Source organism: Numida meleagris, chromosome 9, assembly GCF_002078875.1.
Source record: "Numida meleagris isolate 19003 breed g44 Domestic line chromosome 9, NumMel1.0, whole genome shotgun sequence".
NCBI lineage: Eukaryota > Metazoa > Chordata > Aves > Galliformes > Numididae > Numida > Numida meleagris.
The window spans coordinates 1,576,796-1,599,056 of NC_034417.1; the positions used below are offsets into that span (position 1 = coordinate 1,576,796).

Below are 22,261 nucleotides of genomic sequence, written 5' to 3' on the forward strand. Positions count from 1 at the left end.
GCTTGAGGTGGGAGACAAGGATGAATGAAATTGCAGCATGAATGAAATCGCTTGCTTTTCTTTTTTTTTTTTTTTTTTTTTTACTGTTTTAACACAGAAAAAAAACCATCATGCCAACATTTTCTGCCCCGGGGCTGCTGGCACATACCTTGCCATGGGTGGGGATGGGTGGCTGTGCTATTGGTGGATGCGAGATTGCTTCAGTCCTCTGCCTCCAAAGAGGAACTTAACTGTTTCTTATGTTTGCCCTGAAGGAAAGGCGGTTTTGGCAGCCCTTATCCCACCTTGTAATGCTATCAGGACCCGCCTCCAACCTGAAATCACAGCAGGATCCTTCGGTGACACACTCAGCCGCTGTTTCTGCAGCCCAGAGCAGACAGACCAGGCACAGCCTCCCTCCAGGTGACTTTGTGTTGCGCATTTATTTGGCAGGCAGCTTCCAAGCCTTCCCGTCATACCCCCAGGCTCTGCTGAGATATCTTGCCACTGAGGCTCCATGCATTTGCAGGACAAAGGACCAACCCTCCGTATTCAAGGATCTCCAAATTCTTTCCAAGCCTTAAATTAGCCTCCCAACAAGCCCCAATGGCAACCTCTTATCTGTGCTATCAGGCGATCCAGCACGAACTCCGCATCTGAAAAGGGCACGTTATCCCATTTCTGATTAATTATCACAGCTCGTGCTCTGCAGCATATGCTTTACACAGCCACCAGCACCGGGAGAAGCGGGTGATACCTGCCAACGTGCCTGGAGCAACTCGGGGCAATGGGACAGATCCCTAGCAGCTCAGCGCTCCCACCAAGGACGCGGTGTTTTGATTCGGTATGAGGAACACTGCGGGGTTTGTTGCGTTGCCAAACCACAGGGGAGGAGGGAGGATAAACAACCCGAACTACAGGAGATAGCACGGCAGAGCCCACGAGGTCCAGTTGCAACTACACCATGTGCTTCTTTGTAATGAGGAGAAACACTTGTTACAAAACTCAAGGAAATCAACAGGCATCTCTTGCGCTGCCTTCAAGAAGCTTAAAGTAAAATCCCGCCCTGGGTGGAGAGCTTTCGCCATCCTAAGAACACGAGCAAACTGCCACAAAGCCGTGACTGGTGCAAACTGGCACAGCCACAGGGAGGTTTAAACACAAAGCTGATAACCACGGTCCCACCATGGCTCCTGTCAGCCAGCAGCTCTGCTCGCACGAGGCTCGTTCTGCCTGAACTCCTAGAAGCTCAGAACCCCCAGCTCTCCATCACTGGAAGAGCCAAAATGGGAAAGTTTCAGAGGTTTTTATTTGTGTGGAATAGATAAGGAAAGCAAACATACCCTGATAACCTCTTTCCTTGCACGCAGCAGCCTGAAGGTTGTCCTCATAGGCAGGATGCGTGTTCTGTACCGTAGGCCTTAAATTTGGCTGGATTTAGTTAAAAATAAATACTGGGTCAGCAGTGCTCTGCTGCAGCGATCCATTCAGCAGCCCCAGCTTGGTCTCCTTCTCCCCAGGGGCAGGCTCACATTTCCAAGGGAAGGCCAGACTGGGGGGAGCCCTGGCTACTCTGGTCCATGGGGTCACAAGGATTTCCCAATTTCTTCAGGCCAGATGGTTAATTTTCAAGCTGGAAAGCACTGTCATAGGCAAAGTTTGACTCTACTCCTTGGAAAACACCCACCACGCTTTGCACCAGAGCCAGTCTGTCTGCTTCCTGACTAGAGCACCCCGACGGGCAGGTGACATTTTGCTTCACAGCTGATATCTACTTACAGATCCAGTCAACAGACACAAAGGGACAAAGGATAATTTGAGGATTAGATAGCTTCTCTCAGTCAGTTTTCTCCACCTCTGATAAAAAACAGCACACAAGCACGACGATTCAGCAATGATGTCAGGCACAAACACCCCCAAGAGGCAATTCCTCAGGGGCAGAATTAACAGCTCTCTTTTTATTAAGCTCTCGGAGGGAGAACACTTTTTGGACAGTGACTCCTGCTGGAAAGGAGAAGGCAGCACAGCTGGGGACCACACTGGAGAGCGAGGATGTCCTCACACCCACGTTCCCATTGCCAGGACAGCAAGCACAGCACTCCAGCTCGGGGCAGTGCTGGGCCTGAGACACAAGGGCAATTCCTTCTGCAGCCTCCTCAGAAAGGATCACACGTGAAACAAACGGGGCTGCTTGGCCTGGAGGAACGTTACTCCATCTCTGCGAGATACCACAGTTTTCCCACAATAAAGAAACGAGGTCTTGGCTTTGGTTTCTAGAAGTCTGCAGTGCTGTACCACATTTCAGTTTGGTACCAGCTGGAACACAACCGTTTCACTCCTTCGGTTGAGGAGCACGCTGTAGGGACACACGCCATCTCGACTCGGTTTCCTGTTGGTTTTATCTTTGAATCATCAGGAAGGCAATTCTCATGGCAAGCCATCAGCTCTGTGTTGGCAAGCCCCGTTCTTCAAGGATCCTTCTCACGCTCGCCACTATGGTCCACACTTCTGCCATGGCTCCACGACCTGCAGGGCAAGACCAAAGGCACATGGTGAAATCCACAGAGCACAAGGCACGTGGTTCCCCCATCCCACCCCTTCCCTCCTTCACATCCAGCAGTGTTGCAGCAAAGTAGACGCCCCGTAGCTCTGCAAGGCCAGGGCAAAATCTTGCAAAGTATCCCCATGTGTTTCCTCATGATTCAGCTGTGGGGGCAAGAGGATCTGCTTGGTCCAGCTGGTTGGGCAGGGATTTTGTGGCATGGTTGGACGCCATCGAGGGAGGAGCGTTCACACTAACTTAGCCTGGCGCGCAACTCACAAGTCTAAGCAGGAGCACAGGCTCCTCAGACAGTCAATGGAGAGAGGCAGGAAACCTCAAAAGGCAACTCATATGACCTTAATAAGTACCTCATGTTCTGAATCATCTCCAAGGACGTCTGTGTCTAACCCTTGCACAGGGAGCTGGTATCTCAGCTCGCACTGCCCTGGGGGTAAGTGTGCACAAGTGATCAAAACAAAGCACGTGGGTAACAAAATTCCCTGCTGCACCTCCTTCCTCCAGTGCAAACAGCGCGTTCGGTATTATTTTGAAATAACCCTTGCCTATTAAAAAGAACAAAACAAAACTAAACTTGACTTCATACCATTCCAATGACTCTACAGTTAGGCCCACATTAGAGAGAAAGCTGCTCTGGATTTGCACCAGCTTGATTCTTGGGAGTAATTCTTGGAGAAGACTGTGTGCTAAACAGAACAAAATGTAAAAGCTTTTCCTCTTGGACTGGTTAGTTGCCAGATGAACATCTAATCTACGCTGTGCTCCGAAACACTTTTTTTAAACCTAGAATGAAAACTTCAAGGTCAGAGACCACTAAATTATCTTGTCCAACCTCATGCATGCACAGAAATCAGTCCACTCACTCCTGATACCTCCCCACCAGCATTTGTCTCCATTAGAAGATTCAAAAGATGGGAGTCTCTACTGGTCTTTTGTTTTGCTGGCTAATTGCTGTAATTATTTAAAACATGAGCCCTATTTGTCATTAGAAATTAGTTCTGGGAGGTTTTGTTTTCCTCTTTTTCTTCTGCTCCACTTACATAGCTGGGTTAGTGAGTGCACAGACGAACAGTGAAACCAGCAGGCTCTAAAGGACAGTTGCAACTCAAGGAAAGAGATGGAAGGGAAGGGGAAAGGTCATTCTGAACAGCAAAGAGCTACACTCTGTGAGCAGATCACAGCACTGAATCTGTCTGGACCTTAAGCTTCCCAGTACAGATGAGACATCTGAGCCTTGGCTGGGACAGAAGGCAAAACTGGATGCACCTGCAAGGAGTTGGGATGAAGCACGATACTTTTGGAAAGACAAGAAAACTGAGCTTCCCTACCTAGTGAGACTCAATCTTCACCCCCACCTTTTTCAGGTCTATAAATCCCAAGAGGTTTGAAGCACCCCACAGACAAGATGCAGGCAGATGTGGGTGGCTCTTGCCTCCTGTTCTGAGAGGAGCTGCATTTGATGCATCCTGCGAAACAAAAGAAATTCCCCGAATGCACCCTCACACTTGGCAGAACGACACCCTTCCAGAGCACTTGCAAGGCCTGCCTTTGTCCTACACAACTCACCTTCTCAGCATCTTTGGCAATTCACATTGTGCCTATGGGTAAAAATTCCTCCCCAGTGCCAGGCTCTAGAAATTCAGCCAAGGATGAAGAAGGTATTAGCAGTTTGAAAGTGTTTTGCAACAATAAATTGCTGCAGGCCCGCATGTGGTATGGCACCTCTCAAAGCTCTCCTTATATGGTGGCACATGGATGCCACCAAAGCCAGCAACCCTCAGGTTACATTTCACTATATAATCAAGGAAACATTTTAATTGCCATCTAGATCGGATTTTTTATTTTAACTCTTTTTTAGCTGGACTCTGTGTCTAAAAACATCCACTTATAATGGCAGAAGCACAGCAGTAACACAGAAACATGATGGCAGTCACTTCAGGTGAGATCAGTTACATGAGTGGTAGAAGATGAACCTCTTCCAACAGCAAGTTAAACCACAATGTCAACAAACAAAACTGGTGCAAACTGAATCTCTTTTCTTCAGCACCAGATGTGAGCTCTGCTATCTGACCAGTGCAAGCCAGGCAAACCCTTCTGTGGATAAAAGCCACAAACCAGAAATTTGTGTGGAAAAAGAGGCTTTGGGGTGAAAGGCCTGGAAAAAAAAAAAAGAAGAAGAAGAAGATGAAGAGGGAAAAAAGTCACTGGTGAAGACAGCCTTGTGCTTTCAGAGATCTGGAGTGCATTACTGCTTTGCCATAATTTTCCTGTGTACAGCCAGGAAAACCCTGGCATGTGCCAGCAGGAAAATCTTGTAGCAAATTGACTCATGAGCACAAGCAGAGTCGAGTCAGGTATGGCTACTCCTGCCTCAGCTGCCCGTACCATCCTTCTCCTACAGGCTCCTTTGGGAGTTTGTTCTCACAGCAGGAACATTTGAACTACACACGAAGCAGCTCCCAAATGACTGTCGGTGTAATGAGGTAACTCCTGATCAGTTCTGCTTTGGCTTTGCCATTCCGAGCTACAAACCACAGCAGTGGACACGCTGCTTCTCACGTGGCCCTGCACCGCTGCCGCGAGGGCGGCAACTCCAAGGAACAGCAGAGCAGAGCAGCACAACATGGAAAGCGTGTTCAGCATCCAGCTCTAAGCCATGTGCGCCAGTGAGTCAACTCACACAGCCCTTCTGCATCTCACACCCTCATCTGTGAAAGAGGGACGACACCACAGCTCTGCTTCAGGTGCGCTGTGCTGAGCGAATAAGCGCATCACTCAGAGGCGCTCCGAAGTTTGCAACAGGAAGAGAGGTCCTATACAAGTACTGAAAAAGATAAAGGAAAGGCTCCAAGGGACAAAGAAGCTATGCCAGATGGCCTTTCCACTTCTGCCAAAATGTCTGCTCAGAATGACCTCTTTTGGGCGTTTTCCCTTAACATTATTACAAGCACTCAGGAAATTTGATGTAATCAGGTCTAAAACCCCAGCGGAAACATAATTGTCCAGTACAGTTACAGCTGATGCCTGAATTACTTGACTACACTTACCTAACTGTAAATATTTCTAAGTCGTCAGCTCCAAAAAAACCATTCTCTAAAAGCATTGCATCTACCCAAGAATTCAGACGCTGAGAAAGCCAGCCCCGGAATTTAACCACGAAGAAGATTTTAGCATCCTGCTTTCATGACAGACGTTCAATGAGGTATTAACAGAGTGGTTAAGGTCCTGCTGTGGCTGGGGTTGTTAGATGAAAGAATGAGTGCATTACTGTGCAGGTAATCTGCTATTACGGCTAGAATTGGGTAACATTTTACAAAGAGTCCACGAAAGACTAAATTAAAGACGTGAATCCATTCATCCAAACTGCTGGTACAAAAAACCTTCTCGAAACCTTCCAAAAATCAAAACATATTCATTTAAACCAATTCCTAGAATACAAGTGAGACCATTTCACTTGGCACTGCAAGTCCAAAAGTTGAGCGTGACCATTTTTCCTACCCCCTTCTCTCACTTCACAGACAAGGCTGATGTCAGAACTCCCAATCAAAATGAGACTGCGAAGCTGATCTAGCTGAAAAGTAACCCAGGCAACAAACAACAACAAATGGTAAATGCATGTCCAGTTACACCCTCAGCCACATCTGCAAAGCGCTAATCCTCCACGTCTGCTCTAAGGGATAAGATATTATCCCCACGTCAGAGATGAGGAACTGAGGCATGATGGAAACAGCCCACAGTCACAGCAGAGGGCATGGCTGGGACACCCGAATCCCAGGCTGATAATGCTCACCACAAAGCCTTGCTTCTCTTTGATCTGATCTCTTTGAGGATGGGTATTTCTTTTAAGTATCAGGCCTATCCACCAGCTTGTTTTGAACAAGAGTAATAGGTGTCAGCTAGCACAGGGCAAAGCTTCCTGCTGTTCATACAAACCTTGGCCATGAGCACCTGCTCACTGCAGTCTAACATCTTGAAGGTCACAGAGCAGAGGAGCAAGGCACCTCCCCTCAGGGTAAGAGGAGCACTGGGGCAGGAAAGAAGACATGCAACAGGACTGACCTTCATCTCCACACACTAGTTTCTTCACCACACAGGGGATCTCTGTGTAGCCAAAGCCTTTCAGCTGCTCCACCTGCTGAGCCGTGATGGGATGTTCCCACATGGCCGTGTTCATAGCCGGGCAGAAGAGCAGGGGTTTGTGCAGGTCCCAAGCACGGATGACACAAGTCTGCAAAAGAAGCCAAGAGGTTCGGCTCTGAGGCGCGTTCTCTTTTGTCGTTCCTTTGCTCACTTTGCTGCACAGAAGCGCTTTCCCACTCCGGGTGTCACGAGGCAGCCAACACATCCATCAGTGCAGCTGGACTAGCCCATAAGCGAGTCCACAGGGCTGCTACTAATGCGCGTTGCATTCCAGCAAAGCTCCTCTCTGACAGGCAAGAAGGATGAGGGAGGCTACAAAAAGAACAGGTTCCATCCTACTCCGGATCAGGGCCAAACAGCCCAAACGCTGGATGAAATCAAGCTGGAACACAATGTGTGCGGACAGCCCATGCGGGAGACCAAGAGTAGCTGAGGGGTGGCCACAGATCCTATCAGCTAAAGAGAAATCCCCAGGCAGCACTTCAGATAAACCAGCTGTAGAGCTAAACACAAAAAGCTGGAAGTGAATCTTCTTAAACAACGTGCCAACTGGATCCACAACTGCTGACAAGGGAAGCACTCCTGCTTCCAGCACACAGAGGATAACAGGAACACAGCTGGGCTGCTGCAGAAGATGCTGGTAGATTACCAACCACCTAGGAGCTCCTGCATGCTACAGAGGCTCGTATCTGATTCCTCAATAACACATGGCTTCCAGATAAGCTAGTACCACCTCATCTCCTTAAAAAGATCAATGGTGATTGCTCTTAAACAGTGCAATGCCCATCACCTAGACCTGACAGCACCCAAGCCATGCAAAGGGAGTCTCCCAGGTAGCTTGCACCAGTCCCTGGTGCAGGGACTGCGCTCATTGTAGAAGACTTCAGAGAATTCTGCCCATCCTTTTTTATGCCCCATGATTTGAACCCTTCCCGGCACAGAGGGATCTGTTCCAACTTGCTAACCAGCACCTCCAGCACTTGCTATTCTTTACTGGAGCTGCCACTTCTCTCCACAAAGCTATCCAAGATGACTGACAGAGGAGTTTGTGAGGCCACGTGTCCCTAACACCCTTTCTGAACTCTTCCCCTGTTGGCTGCAGTACAGAGGGGGTTCATAAAGACAAGACACTGCTTGTTCTACTACCTTCCATTCCTAACTCTAGCCTCCTTGCATTACTGAAGGGTAATGCAGCATTTGCATTTTTGCAGCTTTCTGGCAGACCTTTTGGGCAGTTTATACTTATGACTTTTCCTGGTGAAGCCTCAATGGCAGGACACAAAGGACTGAAGTTCCGCTGAAGTTCCCCATCACTGAACGGAGAAACACGCTCTCTTTTAACACATGTTCTGTTCAGTCTTCGAGGCAGAGCACTTTTAATATCAGAAAAAAAACACGCCTGAACAAGCAAAAAACCCTGTAGCCGAAAGTGGAAGGTAAGTAAGTGTGCACATGTTTGAATTTGTGCTATGCAGTTAGGTGAGGGAGGAGGTGAGGTAGCAGGAAGTAAACAGTTTTATCTGATCTCACAGGTGTCTTTCCAGATTGCATCTAAAAAACGCAGAGAGGAACTCAAAAGTGAATGTGCGTGCATGTGTGTGTGTGTGCATGATAGAGAGAGGATGGAGGTAGAAAGAGAGAAATATCAGACATCAGAAAAAGCAAGAAAGGCACAAAATAGGAACCGGGAGATAATGGAAGAGACAGAGAGAGCCCAGGAATGAAAAACGCTATAGGTAAGGGAAGTTTCAAAAGGAGCAGGGGAACCATATTGGCAGAGGAGAATCAAGCAGATGAGATGGCAGCAGAACATGCAAATCTTGATGCTGCTGAAGCAGAAGAGTTTCCAAGACAGAAAGGTCAGACTAGCGCCGGGAGGGGAGAGAATGCAGGGACTGCTCTAAGGCAGAGTTGCAGTTACTCACCAGCAAGTTGTCACAGATACCGTTTGCCAGCTTTGCCAGTGTGTTTGCATCAAGAGGGGCCACCAGCATGAGGTCAGCCCAGCGCCGGAGCTCGATGTGCAGGACTGGGTCGGAGCGGCCCTTCCACAGCTGTAGGTGAGACGGGACACAGATTACCAAACCCTCACAACAGGCACTTTCAACAACCTCACTTTGGTAACTGCAATGTAAGCTTTTGTTCTTTTCACACCAAGCAAGATCTGGCAGCGTGATGGAATCAGACTGCAGCCACAGCACTTACTTTTCTGACTTCCAGCCCCCTCCAGTGAAGGCCACGTGGAAGCAGCGTTTAGAACGGTGCCTGTGTGCTCAGTGCTCTACAAGCAGGTATCCTTTCCCCACAAAGACAACAATTCACACATCCAACAACCTGACTTCAACCTGCAGGAAAGAGCTTTCTCCATCCACATCCTCCCTCGGTTTCCCAAATGTCCATCCATTAAAGCTCTGCCAATGCATGGCGCATCTGAGAAGGGAAATCCATGATATTGGATCACGCAACCAAAACCAGACAGGACCAAACCAGCAGAAACATTTCCTGAGCATGCCCACAGCAGCTACAGTAATACTCCTCTTGGTTCTTTCTGGGAGGGACTGGGCACTTCCTTCCTCTCTTAGCTCGAGGCAAACATTTATATTTTTCAGTAAAGCTCAGAGTTGCTCAGGGGGGCCCTGGGCTCATCTTAAGAGCACAGTTAACTGGGATAACATCAAGGGAAGCAGCAAACAGTACCAGGCACTTAGGACCCAGAGGACACACAACCACAGGCCAGAGAGAGGTGCATCAGGGCCACAAACTATTCCTTCTCTGAGTCATGGGAAACCACAACAAAAACACAGCATCCGGAAATCTGGTGCTCCCCAATACCTTTTCCAGCTCCTCCACTCACTTTTATTTTTATTTTTTCGACAAATCTTTCTAGAAATTTTCTTTTCAGAATAAAATATCTCACAAATATGCTGGCCATGCTTATTTGCTGCCCTTCTGTCAGAATGGCACGCTATAAAGGCTAATGTGTCTGCTTTCCAGTGTGTGGCCAACAGACCACAAAGCCTGACCTGCATCTCTTCTATCACCCCACAGAGGGTTCCCCACAAATAGCTTTGCCTGGATCTGTAGCACCATGGGACCCAAGGAATCTTCAGCATTCTTCTACGATCAGCAGAGGCTTTCTGGACAAGAAGACATTTTACAGAATCTAGAGATATTCAGAGCCCTGGCACCTGAGCAACCCCTCACTGGAAGGGAAATGTGCACTGAGAGCTTCAGCTCATGCTGATGATCCTATAGAGAAGAGCAGGAAAGATGCCACAGGCCACTGCTGAATCCTGCGGAGCATGTTCATCCGAAACTCACCTGAGGGGAAAACTGGTGAAAAAGGTCAAGCTGACTGCAAATTGCTTGGTAAATTCAAGGGATAACGGATTGGTCTCGTCTATGTACGTGCACCGGTGCCTCTTGAGATAAATACACTGCTTCCATCAGAAAACATCCTGTATGGCCAGCCAGCTATCACTCCCGTGCAAGGCAGCTCCAGGTACTGGCCTTTGGCTGCTCCACCACACTGGGGTGGCCCTGCCAGCACAAAGCTCTCCACACAGACCCAGATGTATTACAGAACAGCTTTGTTTTTTCTCTCAAGGTGCAGGCAGACTATGAAAATACAGAGCAAGAAGCTGCAAAACACAAGCAGCTTGGGTAGTTTTGTGATTATCAGTGGTGCCTGTAAATTGAGAATAGGCAGCGACAAGGAGAATTAGGCTGTTGCCTTCCTGACAAGTATGAGTCACGGCAAACACCTAACACCTTCACCACAACTTCGCAGTGGCTTTCTTGACATTTCCTGATACTCCTCTCAGAGCTGTGGGTGGCTGCTAAGCCCAGGGTGGTGAGGGACCACCTGTAGCCACACTGCCTGCTGCAAGCCTGCTAGGTGGTAGAAAACCCTCTGCTACAGTCACGGCAGCTCCATTTAGCATGGGCGGGCCAGTGTTCTCTGAAAGCCATGCTCCAAAGCACACAGTACTACAGCAACGAAAGGAACCTTAGCCAAGAATCTAGTTTCTTGCAAAGAAACTTGGAGGAATGCTTCTAGGGGGGCTGTTCCAAAAGTAACGCCTTCTATTTTATTATGTTGCCATCAGAAGTGGATGTTGGTGGTATGGCAGTTGAGGTTGAGCCTTCCCACCAATATTCCGTTACGTTTTGTTGCCGTGTGACAGATGGCAGCAGAGGGGCACTCTGACAACATGGCATCTGACATGGAAGTGCATGTGAAGAAGCGAATGTATGGAACTGAATTCCTCCATGCATGAAAAATGGCACCAGCTGCCATTCATTGACACTTGCTGAACGTTTCTGGAGGCCAAACAGTGGATGTGAGCACAGTGAGGTGCTGGGTGGTGCATTTCAGCAGGGGTGACAGTAGGTCACCTCTGCCGGTGCAGAAGTTCATGAGCGCAGCATGAGGGCTCTTGTTCATCGCTGGCGAAAATGCACAGCTAACTGTGGTGACTGCGTTGAAAAATAATGTTTTGTAGATGAGAATTTACTTTATCAAACAGTATTATTGTTTGTGCTCTTTGCATCTGTTGCAGTTTCCGTGGAAATAAATAGGAGGCACTACTTCTGGAGGAAGCCATGTTTTTGCTGTCCAGCACTCGAACGACTAAGTGAAACCCCCTAGTAGTCCTGCCTTTTTCTGAAGCGTGACCCATTGGCCATCACTGGAAGTAAAAGGCAGGAGCACATGATGGAACTAGCAGTGGGGACTAGAGAGAAGCCCCTGCAGAGGGGAGCTGCTGAGGAAGAACAACTCACCTGCCATTCATCTTCATCGCTGTAGAGGGTGACGGGAATTTCCTGGGGGTTGTAGAAATGCTTTGCTCTCTCAGTAGTCACCACCTTCACTTCGAGCTGATCAGAAAGCAAAGAGAGAGAATGTCCTGGTTTCAGCTGGGACAGCAGTGTTCTGTTTTTTCCTTTCATAGCGGCTGGTACGATGCTACGTTTTGGCTTTAGGAGAAAACCGATGTTGATAACACACCGGTGTTTCAGTTGTTGCTGAGCAGTGCTGCACTGAGCCAAGGATGTTTTGGTTTCTCAGCTTCTCATGCTGCCCTGCCAGCAATGGGGGCTGAGAGGGCACAAGGAGCTGGGAGGAGACAGAACCAGGTCAGCATATCTAAAATGGCCCAAGGGATATTCCATACCATATGACATCATGCAGAAAAAAGAAAAAACCAAAACCCAAAAACTTGAAAACAGTGAGGAGTCAGCTGGGCAGGCAGGCACTGCCTGGGGACTGGCTGGGCATCGGTTGGCGGGTGGTGAGCAATTCCTTGTGCATCACTTGTTTTGTATCTTTTTTTCTCTGTCTTAGTAAATAGTTTTTATCTCAACCCACAAGTTCTACTTTGTTTTGGGGTTTTCTTGTTGTTGTTTTTTTTTTCGTCCCCCGATTCTCTTCCCTATCCCACTGGGAGGCGAGTAAGCGAATGACTGTGGCGCTGAGCTACCTGGCAGGTTAAACCACATCAGAGGAAGACCAACAGCTTGAAGAAATCCTGCAAAGCTGGGCAGATGAGGAGGGCTTGAGCAGTGAAGACTTTGAAAGATATGCAGACTCTCAGAGGACATTCCCCTCCTGTGTGCATGTGTGTAACCGCACCTATTCAGAGCTGAAAGGTCAGGCCACTGCAAGTGTTCACAGGAGCTGACGACTCATTTCATTGCCACCCTAACGCAGGCAGGTGATTAGTCACCGTCTGCCAAACTCGTTCCGATGGTCAGTTCACAGCAGGGACAGCAAAAAGGACAGAGAAGGTCAGAAGGGCAATGCAGCTCCGCACAGAACTTCAAAGGGACAGCAAGAAGCAGCAAACCAAAGCTCTGGGAGAGATGCCCTTTAATCACGAAGGGGAGTAGCAGAGCATCTCATCTTCGTGGATTCCCTTAGCCACAGCACAAAGGGCTGCCGAGGGGTGGCGTGCCAACACGGCACTTGTGGGATTGCTCTTCCCACACTCAGAGCCAAGAGGAAGCGCAGAGCTGAGCGATCACAAGTCCTGCCAAGGGAGAAGCTGGCAGCTGGGGCTCAGCACCACCAGCTCAAAGCAAGCCCATCCCTGCAGAACAAGGCTCCAGAAGAAGCAGAGGCTCAAAGCTCTTCTTGTTGCCTTGGGCATTTTTGGAACAGCAGGATTTTGGTTTATCTCTGCCTACCCATACCTGTTATGAAAGACATACAGTCCTATACACCAGCGTACCAAAGCACTTGCTTTGGAAGAACAAGAAGGATTTCCTGATCTTCATTCTTCTGCCCTTCGATTCTTCTCTCTGCCCCTCTCTCTAGATGTCAGAAGTATCTCCTGATGACAAAAGTTGGTTTCTGTACAGCCAGAATAGCAAACCAGCAGCTTGCACAAAGGAAAAGGAGATCAGGTAAAAAGTACACGAGGGTTCTCTCTGAAATCTTAGATCAACCTGCTGTCTTATTGAGAACCATCTGAACCAATACCTTATACCAATCTGGTATAAAGTGAGAAAACCCAATCACATCCCTCGGACGTTTAGCATGAACAGTTATGAAGTGCTAAGGTGCTCTGTGACAGGAGTTCCTTTTACTTCTTCCTGCAGTAATCTTAGCAACTGGGAAACGTGGAATTTGCCCTAGTTTCTACGTGTCCCGTGACCTGCTCAAAGCTGTACCTCCGACAAATGTCACGTCATAGAATCATAAAATCATTAAGCTTGGAAAAGACCTCTAAGATCACCTAGTCTAACCATCCACCTACCACCAATATTGCCAATTAAATCATGTCCTTCAGTACCACATCTAGATGTTTCTTGAACACCTCCAGGGGCGGTGATGCAACCACCTCCCTGGGCAGCTTGTTCCAGCACCTGACCATTCTTTCAAAATTTTTTTTCCTAATACCCAGCCTGAACCTCCCCTGGCACAACTTGAGGCCATTCCCTCTCATCCTACCACTAGTCACGTGGGAGAAGAGACCCAACACAGTACTTGAGGTGCGGCCTCAGCAGTGCTGAGTACAGAGGGATGATCACTTCCCTGCTCCTGCTGGCTGCACTATTTCTGACACAAGCCAGGATGCCATTGTCCTTCTTGGCCACCTGGGCACACTGCTGGCTTATGTTCAGCCAAGCACTGACCGACACCCTCAGGTCCTTTTCTTCCACACAGCTTCCAGCCACCCTGCCCCAAGCCTGTAGCATTGCCTGGGGTTTTTGTGGCCAAAGTGCAGGACTTGGCCCTTGGTCATTTTTAACTTCATCCCATTGGCATCAGCCCTCTGTAGGGCCTTCCTGCCCCCAGGCAGGTCAACATTTCTTCCCAATCTGGTGTCAAACTTACTGAGGGTGCACCCAATTCCCTCATCCAGATCAACAATAAAGATATTACACAGGACAGGCCCCGGTAACGATCCCTGGGAAACACCACTTATGATAGATCACCAGTTGGATGTAACTCCATTCACCACCACTCTCTGGGCCCGGCCCTCCAGCCAGTTCCTTACCCAGCAAAGAGCATACCTGTCCAGGGCACAGGCTGCCAGCATCTCCAGGAGAATACTGTGGGAAACAGCGTAAAAGGGTTTGCTAAAGCCTATGCAGACTATGTCAACAGCCTTTCCCTCATCCATCAGGCGGGTCACCCGGTTATAGGAGATTAGGTCGGTCATGCAGGACCCGCCTTTCATGAACCTAAGCTGGCTGGGCCTGATCCCCTGGTTGTCCTACACATGCTATGTGATCTCACTCAAGATGATCCGTTCTATAACCTTGGTTATAGAGGTCAGGCTGACAGGCCTACAGTTGCCCAGGTCCTCCTTACAACCTATCTTGTAGATGGGATTCACACTGGCAAGCCTCCAGTCCTCTGCCAGCTCCCTCGGCACCCTTGGGCGCATCCCATATGGTCCCATGGACTTGTGACAGATGGAGTAGAAGGTTTCTAATTGCCTCCATCTGAATCACAGGAGGTTTATTCTGCTCCCCATCCCAGACTTCCAGGTCAGGGGATAGAGTATCTCGAGGATAACTGGTCTGACAGATGTAAAGGAGGCACTGAGAACCTCAGCCTTTTCCTTATCCTCGCTGGTATCACATGCAGCAGGATCAGCCATGAAGCAGAGCCAGTATCAGAACTGCTCTGCATGTGCTGATCACACATAGATGCATATCAGACCACTGACGCCAAAAAAAAATAAAAAGTAAGGTATTTCCTTATTATCATCCACTGTTGCTCACGGTCTGCTCCCTGATCTAGTTCTCTGTGCAACCCGCTATGCGGTTCTGTTAGCCCAACAGAGAGATAGGGAGAAACCAGCCTCAGCAACACCTTCCTCCCACTGCGGCCAGAGTTACAACACTGACAGAGCCCTCAGCATGTGTGCTCCTGCTCGAACAAACAGCTGAAAACCTCCAACCCCCAAGAAGCTATCTTCAACAGCAGCGGTTGAAGTGACAAAATGTGTTAACCTATCTCCCCAGCACTATCTATTCTGCCGTCAGGATACTCCTTACTAAGAACAGAGCAGCGTCAATTATCTGCACCCTACATGACTAGAATAGCAGTTTGGAGCAATGGAAAAAAAACAGGCTCAGCATACCATTGGTTTTGGCAATTTTTCCCATTTCCTGAAGAAAAATAGCTGCACATAATACCAGTATTTAGTACTATTTTTTTGGCTTTTTGATGCTTCTAGATGTCTGCTCTTTTTCAAGTGGCCCTAGCCTGGAATCACAGCTCTATTTCTAGTGCTTGCGAGTGTGAAGATCATACAGCAAGCAACCATGTTGTTTCTGTATTAATCTCACCTTGCAGTAAGCTGTTTGGAGCCAAGAAGTGACACCCGCAAAGGTGCTAGCGCTGCTCTCTGCTATCCTTTGAGCTTCAACGAGATGTTAACTTTGCAGTCTGCAAGACATAATTTATTTGTTGAGCAGCGTGCAGCTTAAAGGGGCTTGTCTGCTCTCTGCAATTGTACCACTAGGCCAGATTTGCACTAAAAGCTCTCACCAGTAATATTTGTTAGTGGCACTCTTATTTCACAGTTAGCCATAAAAACATAAGGATCTTTGGTGATATAACTGCACCTATGTTATGCTGTATTTTGTGTCTTGCTGCTTCAATCACGGCAGTATTCAAACATTTCTAACCTAGACCAGAAATAGCTAGTTAAGAGGCTAAACGGGGCACAAACAAAATCCAAATTCTATTATACTTTTTTAAGATAGTTTCATAAGCATCTCTGGTCTGGGAAAAAAAAAAAACCCACAAAAAACTTCTTTGAAGTCCAGGACTTGGGAATAGATGGCTATCGAGTTCTGCATCCAACCCACCACAACCGAGAGGGATTCAGAGGGATGTTCAAGGACTCTGAGTGGTGGTGACTCCACCACGCCTCCAAGAAAGCTGCTCTAACCATTTCATTATTCTCTTTGGTTAAGGTTTTCTGCTGGGGTGGGCTCCAGGATCCCTTGTTCTCAGCGAGCGTTTCAAGTCTCTCCAGCTACGTTGGAAACAGATCAGTGTTCTCAAGATCACTTTAGCCTACATAGTTTTTCCTTCTATTTACTTGGCACACCCTCTGTTTGACTGCAGATATCTCTCTGCTTAAACAGTAAAATCTCTCTAGCCACACAGACAAATTCCTTTACTGGAGATAGTTTAGACTAGCTAGACTCTTTGCTAGCAACTGCTGTGGAAGAGAATGAGCATCTCCTACTGCTAAATGGCAAGCTGACATAGAGGCCACCTGGCAGGAGTGCACTGAAATCTTATGACATGACTCAAACTGACAAGGCCAGATGATATCCGGAAGCTTCAAGAACAATAGGTCTCACCCAGATAAAAGTTTGCCATTTCCTTTCTTTATGACTAACTGATACCCTGTCAATGTGATTTTTCTGTCAGCTTTCCTGCCAGGCCATTCAAAACTACTAGGACTCCAGCTGAGGCAACGTGTGTGTCTAGCACAACCACAGGAGTTGCCCAGGTGTCCTGCCAAGAAGCTATGTGCTGTCTCCCCACAACAACATATGCAAGAGGAATAACTTGAAAACCATAAACTGATGCTGTATTGAATTCCCAGATCTTCAGAGAGCTTAACCAAAAGGCAGTAAGATGAAGTCACCCTCAAGGACACGTTAAAGTTTAACGAGTGCAAAAATCACACCACCAACTTGTTCACTGAGGACCATTTAAGCAGAAACATCAATTTTACGCTAAGTACTCCGTTCTCAAACCTCTGATCACATCTCCTCTGCTATGAGTCCCCCTCTGCCTCTGTCCTGCTTCCACAACAGCTTCTCTAAATTCTGTGCCTTCAGTTAACGCAACAGGCTCACGCAGGACAAACGCAAATGCTATCAGGTAGCAAAATCACATCCAAAGTGAATAAACAAAGAAATTTCATTAACAAATTCAGTACCAGAAGCTCCTGAACAGTTTGGATACTGAATTTGCACTTTTTGTGCAACAAAAGCCTAAAACCAGTGGCCATAAGGCCTGCACCAGACGTCAGAGAATTCAGAATTTAGGTCTGGCCATCAGCAGCTTTTAATTATGCATCAAAAGCTCAAAGTGAAGAAATGCACTTGATGTAGATTTCTACAGTGGATCATTTGCATTTTTCCCAACCCTTGGGAAGAAGATTGTCCTGAGCACCAAGAGCACCAAGGTACTCAGGGACTGCATCTCTTCTGATTCTGTTTTTAGTGTACCCACAGCTCTGAGATAAAGCCTCCCAAACAATCCAATAGCCATGCTTGCCAATACACTGGGATATTTAAGTGCACATTCTCACTCCTGCTACTCTTTCATTTCATTGCTCCAAACCAGATGCTTCATTTCTTAAAAGGTAAAGGTTTCTGCATTTTTTTTTCTGGTAACTTTATTCTACAGCAAAAGTTACCATGCTTCCCTCCCTGATTCTAGTCACTAGTGGCCTCTGCTGGACATCTACATTACTTCAGACGATAAACTTAATTTAAAAAAAAAAAAAAATGCAGACACATACACCAACTGATGTTTTCTGCTGGTGTTTTTACAAGACCTGGTTGCATTTGGTTGGTCACACAAGCATCCGTCTTTGTAAAGACAAGACCCCACCTGCTGAAAATTGCAAGGTCCTCATTAGAAATTGCAAGCTCCAGAAAGCATCCACCTATGTGTCTGTAGCCAGATATGATAACACGACTGGCAAGGATGTACTCCAGAGAAAAACAAACAAACAAGAATGTATTAAATCATTTTTCAGAAAATTAAGAAAGCTGAGCTGAACTACTTTCATAATGAACTATCTAGATGTCTGCTGGGAAAGTACCCAGAAATAGTTACTGCCCTTTAAACCTGATTTCAAGCTAAATCTTTAGAAAAGTAAGAAACAAAAGGAAAAAAATATTGATTTTTAAAAGCAGGAGGAACCCATCCCAATTTTCAAACTAAAGGGCTCAATGGCAGAAGAAACTCCTCATTTCAGCAGAAGCCACCTAGACTCTGCTAGAAATGAGAAACAGGATAACACCAACTTTACTGATAGACCCACTCACCCCAGGGATTTCCAGCAAGCCAGAGATGAGGAGAGGCAGTTTCAGGGCAGCCACACTCCCAGTCACACCCACCAGGACATGGAATTTTTCCTGTGGCACAGATGAACTTGTGTCTGTAAGCGAGGAGGGCTCCATGGTCCAGCCAAACTCTACAAGCATAGAGAAATAAACATATTTTAGTAATTAGACAAGCACAGCAGAGTTCCAACAACATATTCCCAAAGATGCAGGTCTAAGCCTGGACTATGCAGAATCTACAGCGACTCAGCCTGATGCTGAACATTCAGAAACCGATCCACAAAGCTTTTAAGCATCAGCACACCTTGAAGCACAGGAACAGCCAACTCCTCCCATTTCCTTCAAGCACAATTATCTCTAGGATGCTGGTAAACAGAATGCTACGAACTACACAGGCTCAGCTTTGGGAGCTGTTGGCTTGACAAGAAAACAGAGACACACTCTCTCATGTTGGACATGGGATGGAATTAACAATAGCTGTGCCTTTCACACTGACTAAAGGCAAGGTATGCAGCACAGTAGTGCTCCCTCCACACTCTGGTAATAAAGCAGGGGCACATTTCAGTCAGTAAAAATCTGGGGCTCCTCAGGCAAGTATTATTGGATGTCCTATCTGCTGTATCACTATGTATTCATAGCAGCACTAAGTATTACTCTTTCAGAAGAGGGAAAAAAAGATCAAAACAATGAATAAGACATGGAACAAAACAGCCACCAAGTGAAAACACCTTCTCTGGAATGTGAAGGTCAGAACTGCTCACCCAGCAGTGCCAGACAAAGCTACTGACAGGCTGACGTCGCTACTTTTGAAGGTGCATGGCGAGGAGCAATGATTCACGATGGTCCTCTGTCGCTCCTGAGCCACTGCCAGGCTGGATGGAGCCCTGGGTGAATGGATCCAGTTCCTGATTTAGTGGCTGGCAACCCTGCCCACAGCAGCAGCATTGGAACTGGATGACCTTGGAGGCCCATTCCAACCCAAGCCATCCTATGAACCTATGACTTCTCTACATAATCAATGTAAATCTCTCTTTTTAATAAGTCTAAGAACTTGCAAATAAATTCACTTATTGACAATACCTGAAAACCGTACATTAGCAACATTACACTGGGATTCAGTGAAGTTAACTTCCCTACTAATCACAGGAAGTTACTAGGAGGTATTTTGGGAAGAATGGAGGACGGAAGAGACCCTTACACTGTGAGAGTTAGATTATATTTTTGCAGTAGAAACCTCCAATACCAAGGTAGAGGCCTTTATTGAACTTATAACTTTCTTACAAAACAGCTGTGTAGGTTACAATGGCTGCATAGGTTGTTTTTCACAAGAAGGATGCTGAGCAGCATGATAAAACAGAGGCTAGGACGTCCTGACCAGGGTAAGAAATAATCAGTAGGGTCTGAGCAATGCCCACAGCGATCAAACATGAACAATACAAACTTTTGCGAAAGAATACGCAAGTTCATTGAAAAGGGAAAGGCTGCTAAATAAATGTAGATGTATAATTAAATTTATGCTTGTTAGCACAGCATAATAGGTATCATAAATCAAGAATTGGGGCTTAGCAACCTTTAGATGTTTCCTGATATGGGTTTCTTCTTTCTTAAACACGGCTTTTGTAAGAAGTGAGAGATAAGGCAAAAATACACAGCAGGGTAAGGAAGGCCTGGCATAAGATAAAACAGGCATGACAGCTTCAAGAAATATTGCCCCCCTGCATCCACAGAAAAGTACAAAATGATCTTAAAAGAAAAACAGGTTGGTGACGGACCTTATATAGAAAAATGGATTAGCAAATGCATCACACAGATTGTGAGCCTGGAGTGACCTACCCAATAGCAGAACAGGAGAGCAATTACCTGCAACGGGAGAAAAAGCATATAATGGCAAGTGTTTCACTGATGCTCGTGTTTTCTCCCTTGCCACAAAACAGCCACCAAGTGAAAACACCTTCTCAGGAACGTGAAAGTCAGAATTGCTCACCCACCAGTGCCAGACAAAGCTACTGACAGGCTGACATGGCTACTTCTGAGGGTGCATGGCGAGTAGCAATGATTCACAATGGTCTTCTGTCAGTCCTGAGCCACTGCCATGCTGATAAATTGCCAATGATAAATTACTCAACACTATTCTGGCAAAGAAAAGCATCCCGCCCAGAGAAGTTGTGGACGCTCAGTTCCTGGAGGTGTTCAAGGCCAGGCTGGATGGAGCCCTGGGTGACGTGATCCAGTACCTGATTCAGTGGGTGGCAACCCTGCCCACAGCAGCAGCATTGGAACTGGATGACCTCAGAACCCCTTTCCAACACAAGCCATTCTATGAACCTATGACTCCTCTATATAATCAATGCAATATCTCTGTTTAATAAGTCTCGGAAACAGCAAATAAATTCACTTCCTGAAAATACCTGAAAACCGTACCTTAGTGACAACATTACACCGGGATTCAGTGAAGTTAACTTCCCCGTTAATCACAGGAAGTTACTTGGAATTATTTTGGGAAGAATGGGGGAAGGAAGTGACCTTCACGCTACCTTTATTTTAGGTACCAGCTTGGTAGCCAGATTCTGTCTAGAGAATCAACAATTTGGCCATTCCCTGAGATCATCCAGAACTCAGTTTAATGTCGGATCCTTCACAGAGCAACTCAGATCACGCTCCTGCAGCAGTTACACAGAGCCAGACCTCACCGAGCCACTGAGATTTGTGAGCACCAAGACCTTTGCCTACTGCATCCACCCATCGCTGCAGCACAGCAGGAACCACGTATCCTTCCTCCACGCTCTGCTCAGAATTAACACGTTCTGCTCTGGCCTCTGCAGCTGTAAAAAGAAAACCAGGAAGGGCAGGAGCACGACTTCCGCTTGAGCTTCCAGCACTGCTTACTAGGAGACATTAAAAAGGAAAATGCTAGGTAGGGTGTTTCAGTGCTACAGCAATATATGCCTGCCTGTACCTAATCTAAATGAAAGCCATCACCCATTGCTCAGAGATTAAATCGCTTCCTTTACAATTACTAAACAACGATTAATTCACCAGAGCATCTCCCCCATAAACTCTGGGAAACAAGATGTACCAGGCATGCTGCAGAAAGGACTACAAGCAATAGAAGGGCCACCCCCTCCTCTTACCGAACCACAGCTCATTGGAACAAACCAAGAAACATCTCAAAGGCGAGCGGCTCGCAGGCCTCCTTAACTATTTTATCAGCTCCACAGCTCGGAGAAACGCCACAAAAACGCCGCTGAGACAGAAAACGGAACGGAGGAGTCCAGCACGCAAACGAGAAGGGGCTATAGGGGCGAGGACTACCCAAGGTCGGCCACACGGCCTAGCTGCGGCCTAGCCGCGGCCCGGCCCCCATACCCCCGCGCGTCGCCTAGCAACAGGGACGGGAGGCGGAAGGCGAAGGGCACGCTGGGAAATTGAGTCCCCCACGGCGGCGCGGGGGTGGCTGCGCATGCGCGCTGCCGACGGCGGGCTGGTCGTGCTGAGGCCCGGCCTGGCAAGGCTGGGCGCAGCTCGGTGCGCTTTCGAAAGTGGAATTTACACCAATAAACCCTCACGGCCCAGTAGCTCACCCTGCCCCCTCCCCCCATCTCCCTTTTCTCAGATCCGCGTTCCCCCCACCCCACGGAGCAATGAGGCTACGTGTCCACAGGGATCCCGGCTTGGGGGTCGTGTTTGAGGCATTTCTGAGAAAAAATGGGCATACAAATGCACACGGGGAGAAAAGAAGAAGCAGAGGAGCAAGCAGGGAGCCCAGCCAAGTGCTCCTTGGAGCCTAAGGGCAGAGCTGGGGCATTGCATGTCAGGCAGCCACAGACCCCCCTTCCCCCCCATTTCCCATGTACGGGTTAAAAGGGGCCATCTTCTGCCGATCGCTGGGGAAGGGGAGCCACTGAGAGGCTCATCCTCTCGTAATGTGGCTGCTGATGGAAAACAACGGCTGTGGGCAGTGGGAATGGGGTCCTGCCCACTTCTGCAGGACCACCAGGGCTACGTTTGGCTGGTGAGCGT

General features: G+C 47.6%; 1 protein-coding gene and 1 long non-coding RNA gene across 9 annotated transcripts; both read right to left on the reverse strand.

Moving 5' to 3' along the window:
- Positions 404 to 21,644, reverse strand: PPCDC (phosphopantothenoylcysteine decarboxylase). Of its 8 annotated transcripts, none has more exons than XM_021407871.1 (8): positions 21,373 to 21,644; positions 18,224 to 18,372; positions 11,465 to 11,560; positions 8,605 to 8,733; positions 6,599 to 6,767; positions 3,895 to 4,005; positions 3,126 to 3,225; positions 404 to 2,505 (listed from the first exon to the last, which is right to left on the reverse strand). In XM_021407871.1, exons 2-8 carry the CDS (start codon positions 18,356 to 18,358, stop codon positions 2,448 to 2,450), a joined length of 798 nt encoding a protein of 265 aa, XP_021263546.1. In that variant the 5' UTR covers positions 18,359 to 18,372; positions 21,373 to 21,644; the 3' UTR covers positions 404 to 2,447. The 8 variants fall into 8 exon arrangements, with proteins under 8 accessions (XP_021263546.1, XP_021263547.1, XP_021263548.1 ...); XM_021407872.1 differs by lacking the exon at positions 21,373 to 21,644 and adding an exon at positions 19,003 to 19,992; XM_021407873.1 differs by lacking the exon at positions 21,373 to 21,644 and adding an exon at positions 18,546 to 18,877.
- LOC110404013 lies at positions 13,848 to 18,217 on the reverse strand. Its single transcript, XR_002442013.1, has 3 exons — positions 17,692 to 18,217; positions 15,488 to 15,587; positions 13,848 to 14,239 (listed from the first exon to the last, which is right to left on the reverse strand). It is a non-coding gene; the product is annotated as an uncharacterized LOC110404013 (long non-coding RNA).

Bases quoted from the DNA above. Each gene is read 5' to 3' on its own strand.
- PPCDC (XM_021407870.1), bottom strand. From the start codon at position 18,382: ATGCTTGTAGAGTTTGGCTGGACCATGGAGCCCTCCTCGCTTACAGAC. The intron at 11,561-18,223 runs GTGAGTGGGTCT...CTTTCTGATCAG, and splicing joins GCTTGCTGGAAATCCCTGGG to CTCGAAGTGAAGGTGGTGAC. The intron at 2,506-3,125 runs GTATGAAGTCAA...CTTGCCCTGCAG, and splicing joins ACTGTAGAGTCATTGGAATG to GTCGTGGAGCCATGGCAGAA.